The 9,160-nt window shown below is 31.8% G+C and overlaps 1 protein-coding gene across 1 annotated transcript in view; it reads left to right on the top strand.

Moving 5' to 3' along the window:
- Positions 1 to 1,441, top strand: part of LOC106111008 — a 12,312-nt gene extending 10,871 nt beyond the window's left edge. Inside the window, exon 8 of the mRNA XM_013292976.1 lies at positions 328 to 1,441. Within this exon, the coding sequence (XP_013148430.1) occupies positions 328 to 466 (139 nt within the window). The 3' untranslated portion in view covers positions 467 to 1,441. The remainder of the gene's footprint in view (positions 1 to 327) is intronic.
- Positions 1,442 to 9,160: the final 7,719 nt, after the last annotated feature.

Genomic DNA, 9,160 nt, shown 5'->3' with positions numbered 1-9,160 from the left:
AACCAAGTAGCCTATATGTTCTTCCAGGCTATCCTCTAAATTCATGCCAAATTTTATTGATATGCGTTCAGCAGTTTTGGCTACAAACTCTAACAAACATCCATCCATCCATCCATCCATCTAAACTTTCACATTTATAATGTTAGTAAGAAGTAAGATTTACAAATAGTCAAGTTATTTGTAAAGCCATGCAACATTATCATGTAAGAATTATGCACTAGTTCGTTCTTATTATAAAAATACTGGACAACGAAGTAATCACTTGATAGATTTATGAACTTGCGTCTTTAATGGTAGAAACTATCATTTTATATCATATCTTTCTAGATTCATTTCCAGATCGGCTAGATCAGTCCGCGATGACGCACTGCCCGACCCAAGATTCGAAGCTCTGGACGAAATGGCCGCTTACTTCTACGATTATCTGAGCGGTAGTACAGGAATGGATTACGATTTGTATTTGTAGATTATAATTTTTAATTTTAAAATAGTGTTAAACTCGTAAAAGAAGTCCTTTTTTAACTGTGCTTCTGTTTTCGAACTGTCAAAAAATGTTGAAACGATATTTTTTGTATAATTCACAAAATCTTTTTTGTAAGAAGAATTACGAGACACGTGTAATGTCATAGCCACATATAGTAGTTACATAATATTTCCTAATATGTAAATTAAAAATCAATACAAATAGTTTAATGCTAATAACACTAAATAAAAAACATTTACGCAAAATACATTTTGTAATTTAATTAATATAGATTTGCAAAGGCTGCTAATTTTAAGATTTTTTGCCATTTTCTTGCACACATAATCATTGCTCAATATTTAATTTAATACATTGTCTATTATCAAATGTTTTGTAACAAAGTTTAAATGATACTACTAAAAAAAAAGGATATAATTTATGTATTAAGTATTGGAGAATCTTTTAATCGTAGTTTTTAGAATGTACTAGAAAATAAGTATCAGAATAATACTATAGTTTTAACTTAAAGTATTCTTGCAGCATTATTATACCAATCTTTTCAATCTTTATAATACGAGTATAATTATAACCTCAAAAAGAAAACTTTAATTTGTATTTTTTTGCTAACAAGAAAAGAAATAGAGCAGTTAAAAATTTAGTAAACGAATAAAAAATATTTTAATAATGTTATAACTAATTAATAAACATAAATGTAGGTATAATAAACTGCAAGAATTAGTTTTCGTCCATTAAGCTTGCATAAGCCGAAGCTTTCTCGACGACAACTTTAATCAACTTTATTCAAATAAAGACCTTAAACTGATTAGTATAAAGGTGAAATTTACCTACAGCTGATGGAAACATTATTTGAATGGAGTATCTGTTAGGTTTCAATGCATTTTTAGTTATAATTCTCCAATGTCAATTACGAAGTAAGATTTTTCATTGATTGGAAAAGAAATAAATGTAATAATTTTTTATCGTTGTTTTATTGCAAGTTTTTTCAAAGATATTAACAGAAAAATAGTTTGAATATAATCCTTTTTATAATAATTATAACGTGTTAAAACGCTGATCAAAAAATATTCATATAAATACATAATTTACTCAATTTAATACGCTTTTTTCTACAATTAGTCAATTAAAATAATTAGCCGAATTTTATTAGAAAAGTTTACTAAACCGTCTTACACGAGTGAGCCGTTTTTATCCCTTTTTCTAAACAATAGACCCACGTCCTTGTCAAATGGCCATTTAAATTAAGTTTTCTGCAAAAAAAATCAGCATGCAAATTAATTACAAAGAGAATACATTAAGTAAGCTAGATTTTTTTTTAATTCTTTAAACAATCTATTTAAAGAAACAAAAGATGTTATCTAAATTGATATCTTTTTAAACTTAATTATAACACACGAGGAATAATAAACGAGTTTTTAATTATTTTTGGCAAATTTTTTCCTTGTAATTTTACTAATGGTTAATTTTAAAGAATTATACAGAAACTTTTAGTCAGCGCTAGAGCCAAACAATAGGCCTATGAAGAACAAAATCCGAAGAAATTTCATCATAGCCTTCAATATTAACCAAACATAACCTCAAAAACTGCTATACAATTCATGTAACAGTCAACCACATCGCGTGTAAGATTTCTTTAAAGGTCGACGTCCATCAAACCGCATGAAGCATAATTTTCGTGTCTGTTAACACTTCACTGTAATTTTTTATTTATATGTGCGTTTTGAAAAAAAAATTATAACTAACTAGCTGTTCCCATGCGGCATCATCCGCAAGAAATTATAATTATTTTATTGTTTACATTTGTCAAATTATCAATAGCAAATGTCAAAATCACATGACAAACCTTAGCAATCTTTCTTTCTTGATGTTGGCAGCAACATATGGTCTCTTTCCCACATTAGCATTTTTATCCAAAACATTTACCCCTTAAGTTTAATGGCCTTTTTTTAAAAAAAGAATTATTCAAAAATATGCTGTAATTGCTGACATCTTAGACAACAAAGAAGTGTGTGTTTACGCTTTATTATAATAGTATAAAGTAAAGATAAAAAAAACCTAAGTTCTAAACTCTCTTAAAAGCTTAAAATACGTACTTTAATTTTGCCTCAGATATATGTACATATATCAGATATTTGATATACTTAACGCATATTTTATGAGTATGGAGGAGTACACCGTAATAAGGAAAAGTCGTAATTGTTAGAGCATTTTTTAAATTAAAACTATAAATAAAACTCTAACCAAATACATATCAAGTAAAGACATTTTTCTATTTATTTGTAGAAAAAAAAGCCATCTGTATGTGAAATCCAAAACCCTTTTGTGGTCGAAACCCACGGACATTTCGGAGAAAGGTTCGCGCAATTTTTTGCAAAATTCTCATATAGTAAAAAATACATTATGTCTGTTTGTTCATGAGAGGATCCCATAGAAAACTTTCACCGGGGTAGCTGCATAAAGTAACTTTTTTTTAAAACCAAAAAATAATTACCTGATCTATAAAGGACGAGGTATTGGGAATATTTGGAGCAATTTTTGTCGTTTGAAGCTTTTGTTTGGCACTTTGTTTAGAAGACAAATAATGATTTATAATATTTTGTAGAAACAAGACTAATTAAATAAAAGAAAAGGTACGGATTAGTTTTGATTTACATGACAATTAGTTGTTAAAATTTTGTTAAAGTATTTAGTGTCCTTGATAGAAAGTTAACTTGATTAAAATTGTTTAAAACGGTACTATTACCCTTATTTTTCATTTCAAACCGAAGGCGAAAGGAGGTTCATATCAAACACTTGTAGCTTGACCTTATAAACTAAGAATAAAACAAAACAATAAGGGCTTTCCCATCACTGGCTGATAGAGGCTCAGATAGCTTAAAAATGACGTCACTGTGTACAGTCAGATAATAACAAGAAAATACAATAATAACGAGGTAACGGTCCGTGCCGTGGCTCCTGAGGGAGCCCACAAGCTTAGTTACCTAAAAACGAGGTTTAGGCTAAGCAGCATCAGCGCTCGGCCACCTCAAGTCCGGTAAATCTGCAAATGCCTCTTCAAGCCAAACAGTGGCAATTAAGTCACAAACTTACAGATAAAGTAACAAAATCCAATATATCCAATACGTATTTTACACGTTGGTTAGTTATCAGATAATTTAAAATTTAGTGGGACAGGCCCTTAGACTTACTAAGGATTATTTTTACAAAAAAGTGCCCTATAAAACGCTAAATTGTCACAAATGTATTTTGACCGGAATGGTCGGATTATAAGACGAATATATCATATTATTGCAGCTTTTATCATTGACACTTCATCGTTTGTCAGTGACATGCCATATTGCTGCAGCAGATGTTAGATCAATAAACAGTCCTTTCACAATCGGAATATGTACGCAACTTTTCAATCAACCCGTCTAGTAAACGCACCTTTGGCCAGTAAGGTAAATGTACCAGTAATCGGCGACACAAAAAATGCACATTTTAATTTTATTTTAGTCTTATATATAATCGTTGCTAATTAATAATGAGAATTAGCTTATTACTACTTCATACGACACATTGAATTAGATAACAAGAAATAATAAGTATTAAGTCAATCAGATATTAACATATACTGACGTTTTATTAAACATTTTGTGCAATTAACAAGTATCGAAGTAAAGCATTTTATAGATTAAATACCATGACTAAATTTTGTCATAAGTACTAATTATGCCAATAAGAACATTTTATTCCAATTTCATTGTATTACATGACAATATCTGGTGCGTTTACCTTATATAAAATATAGAGCACCTTTAGAAAGTAAATAGTATTCAGAGAAAGATTCTTGTCAAATAATCGCCTGCGCAAGTGTTGTCGGTGCATAAAGGATGGGAAGAAAAAAACGACGAGTGGAAAGGATTGGCACAAATGGTTTTTAAGGGATCTATTGTAATCGAAAGCAATGTGCGATCTATTGAATCTGCAAGGTGTCTTAAAATGTAGATACACGAAATCTACGAACATAATAACTTTACATGCTATCCAAAAAAATAATATAAAAGTAGACATGAATTAAATCTTATCATATTTGCATCCCCCGGAAATTATTGTTGTCCGATTCAAAAAACTAAAGAGACATAAATCCTTATTAAGCATAAAAACCGACATAGATGAATGTTAAAACACTTAAAAATTAACAGTCAAAAATGATTCCTACAACAATAACTATTTATAAAGTCTTTATTTACAAATCCTCCAGAAAAGAAGAAACACTTCTAACATCTTGTAACTACAGAACACTCGAAAAGTGTGAAATCCTGTACACATCGGTGACAAAAACGTTTTAGTGTCCACGTGCTCGCGCAGGTGTGCGCCTAATGAGCAGGGTCTCACGGGACGCGAACCCTGAACCGCCAGGCATTTCCTGAAGGACAGACCTTTTCGCCTAATTAGTTGTGGAAATGACGTCTCTAAACGCTTAGGAAATCGGAAGTTTTGATATCTAATGAACTGATTTACTTATGATTAATAAAATTTACTTTGAATTGCCAATAAGGAATAATAGTCTACAATAAATAGTCTACGAAAAAATCTTGACCTTTGAGGTCTTAATAAGTTTAAGTATGTAAGTCATGGAAGGTTACTTTGTTAATTTTTTTTACACGACCAGATAAAATCAGCAGCCATTTCTTTCCATAGCAGAAGAATCGTAAATCAAGTCAAGTTTTAATATGGGAACTATCTGGAAGTTCCGGCATGGAGCGGGCCCTCCCCGGGGTCAAATAAGTCATAGGATCGGTTACCACTTGGCGTATTCCCAAAACAATCATAATATTATCCGAACAACATAACTTTTCGTGCGAATATTTCTTAGTAACTTTCCAGATTCGATGGCAAAGTTCTTCCGTAATTCAAAAATTTTCACTTATTTTTTAATTAATACTAAGTACTACGCGACTAACATCTTTTTACGAAATATTTAGATAACTTCTGTATTTTATAAATTTATAGATACTCGAATATTCTTGACGACACAAAAGGTCATACTTGCAAATCGGTTTATTTTATGTTGTTAGTATTTTATACAAGTCGATTTGACATCAAAACGAAAAACTTAACTCCCATTTTGAAGTCTGAAACAAGTAATTCGTTGTCGAAACAAAAAAAAATCAAAAAAGACCGAAAAACTTTTGAAATACGAAACGCACCGATTTAATGTTTAAAATTCAGCGACAAAAAGGTCCAATCGACGCCTCCCGCTCTCCGCGACACGCCAGAAACAACATTCTCGATGATTTATGAAGCAAATTAACGAGAATATATCCTCATTCCTGAACATCATTTCCTGCTAGAGCAAACTCGCATTGGACCCGAAGAAGTCACGAAAAAATGCAGCCAAAAATTTCAGACGATTTCAACCGACGCAACTAACGCGAAATGGAAAAAAAGTTCGTTATGACATTTTTGAAAGAAATCGTATCTTACGACATCGCGATCTGATTTATAAGAACATAAGTTTGTTGTATTTTTAACTCATTTGCCTATAGATTAGGTTAACTGTCGATGACAATGATAAAAGCTCTTTTAACTTTCAACGATACATTTGAGACAATTGTAATGAAGATAACTGCTGATGGTTTTATATCGATTTTATAATCATAGTGTTCTTTATTAGTATACTAAATTTTGGCACAATCACATGGTGTAACGTGGGTGCCTTCAAGAGCAAGGTGAATCAGCTCTCATTGAACTAGCACGCCCTATCCTTCGGCCGCATCTTCACTTAGGTTAGGTGGAGTCGTGGTCAAGCGCTGGTTTATTTATGTTAAAAAAAGTAACATGTAAAAAATACTTAAAGCAACGGTAACAATTTCTAAAATGCCAATGCGTCTAATTTATTAATTTAACTGCGAAGTGAAGGATCACTCGCATTCGACATCCGCATACCGTTCGGCTCGTGTTACAATATTTTTTATGTGCGGAAAAAATGTAAGGATAAAAAGTTGGCTACATGCGGTGCGCGGAAACAAGTGCGTCGGCTTAACAGACGCCTGATAGCTTGCACCAAAGATTAAAAACAAAGACTTGACAAATAATACCTAATCGAAAAAGATATTTGAGGACGTTTTGGTTGTACGTATTTTTGTACTTCTGCATTTTCCACGTTTTAAAGGACAGTTAGAAACAATAGAAAGTTATTCAGTTGTATGCTTTACAGTATGTTTTTTTAAGAAATTGGTAAAATTTACTTTGTTAATTACGAGGTCTAAAGCAGCAAAAGTGCTTATGCATAGAGGTATTTAACTATTTAATAATGCCCCGGAAAAGCAAAGTTTCAATCCAATTTGTGTCGATGTAATGTCCTGTCTACATTCTTATTCATAATCTTTGTCAAATTTAAGTCGTTCATTAGACGGGTCGTTCGTCTTCATTGCATGTGACGGAGATAGTTTACTGTTCAAATTAATGTTTCAAACGAACTTCAAAAACTTTGTTACGAACTAAAATAACGATAAATCTGTTCGGTGTTTCTTTTTAATGCTTTCTGGAAGAGTCCTTTATGCATCAAAATAATGAAGTCCAAAATGTTTTATATCTCAACGTTAATTTATCACTTTATTATTTGCTTTTTTATTTAAGTCAGTAATCTTTAAGTATTCTTCATTTGGACAATTGGAATGGTATAGTTAGTTCCACTGGGTTGTTAGTAGATGATTATCGATTTTCCACGTACCCAGAAATCTGTCTCTCTCTTGTCTATGCTATGCTACACATTTCTATACAATTCTGCAAGAGAATCCAATATAGTCACACAAATAATTTTCAAACGTGCTTCCATAGACTGGTTATATTTTTTCTAAACTTTTCTTTAACCATAGACAAGGAATTTTGTCGCTGAAGCTCGTAAGTTGAGCGTGAAAAGTTCTGTGCGCGTCAGCTGACGAGGGTGTCCGCCATGTTGACAAACCACGTCCACGACTCGACGTCGGCGCTTAAGTGCTGTCTGCTACATCTTTTAGACGTTTTTTTTATCTCGCCAACATATCAACATCGACATATTACACTCTTTTTTTAAGAGTAAAAAGATTTAGTATGTAAATTTTGTTAAAAAATCTTAATAACTTTATGTCATCATAACCCTATTTAACTTTTCCAACTACTAAGTCCAAAATTTTTTAAATGCAAACGTCACTTGTCATTTTCAAAATATATCGCCCCGTCTATGGTTGAGCAAAAATTGGCGCAATTAATGACAATGGAGGTCCTTTTTTATCTGGCATCTGCAACCGGACACTCGGCGCGGGCCGATAACGCACCACAATGACTACTGGCAGCATAAATCTCCTTCCACAGAATTTACAACAATTTTACGAATTGTTTTTTTTACCGTCCACCCTCACATCATGACTCTATTGTATGTAAAAGTGTGATTTTTTTCCGGTCATTTTAAGGGCCTTTGTAAAAAGACGTGTCCCAAATGATCCCCCTTTTTACTTAATGGCCTACAGCTGAAGCGGCGTTTTTGTCGTTTATATGCTTGTTATAAGAAAGTGGACATTTCAACGGTCATATGGTAGAAATAAGAAAATACAAAACTTAAATTAATAGTGTCTTATGTCATTTTTATCAAAACTACTAAGGTCTATCTTTTGTACTACCGTTTTTAACCGACTTTAAAAAGGAGGTCCTCAATTAAACATTTTCAAAATTTTCCATATAGGTATTCAAATAGTTTCTAGTATATTAAATTGTCAAATTATTAATAAAAATCCACAAGCATATAGATGGATATTTACTAGAATTAAATACCAAAGATATCTCGTCTTATGTATTTTGCAAGAATATGACGTAATGCAAAGGTTACATAACTTTACTGAAAAATAGCAACTTACTGTAAGTCGTTAAATTAGAATAAACCAACAGCTTTGGTGGTCTGTTATGGTCAGTTGGTTGAATATGTTGTAAAATTATCAAACACAATTCCCGGAGTCCCGCAGGTGGCAAATCAAGATAACGCTCCTACCGATCTGCCAACCGCCTGCTTTGACAAATGGAGATTAATACGTGTGATGAACAATAAATTCTTATTTTAAAATTAGAACGTTTTTTTTATGAATAAATCAGCGCTTAACCACGATTCCACCTAAACTGAACTTAGTGAAGACGCGATCAAAAGATGCTACGTGCTAGCTTAGTAATGGCCGGTTACATATTCGTTAGTGTTTTTCATTCGATAACTTCATGAAATGCGTTTCTGAACTACGTAACTTGAGTTTTACTACGTTGAAAGTTAGGTTAACCTAACACTAATGGATCATTATGTAATGATAAATAAAAAGAAACTTAAGTAACTAAATTATTTCAATTATTTAAAGAACATTGTATAATACTGTAAACGTTTTAAACACTGGTACGTAAGAAAATAAAAAATAGAATTTGTATTTTTAAAAATACTTATGCTTGCATTACGAGTATTTGAGCCTTTCTGCTAAGATACAAGCAAGCCTGGTTTAATTTTATTTTAATCAGTCAATACAATATTATAAATGCGAAACTTTAGATGGATGGATATTTGTTAGTTTTTAGCCTAAACGGCTAAACGGATCTAAATGATATTTAGCACAGATGTAGAGGATAGTCTGGAAGAACATATAGGCTACTTACTTTTGTTTTTTTTTAATTCCACGCGGACGC

Source organism: Papilio polytes, unplaced genomic scaffold (genome assembly GCF_000836215.1).
Source record: "Papilio polytes unplaced genomic scaffold, Ppol_1.0 DF824180.1, whole genome shotgun sequence".
Lineage (NCBI taxonomy): Eukaryota > Metazoa > Arthropoda > Insecta > Lepidoptera > Papilionidae > Papilio > Papilio polytes.
The sequence above is the reverse complement of the archived record's forward strand: the minus strand, read 5'-3'. Positions and strand labels throughout refer to the sequence as shown.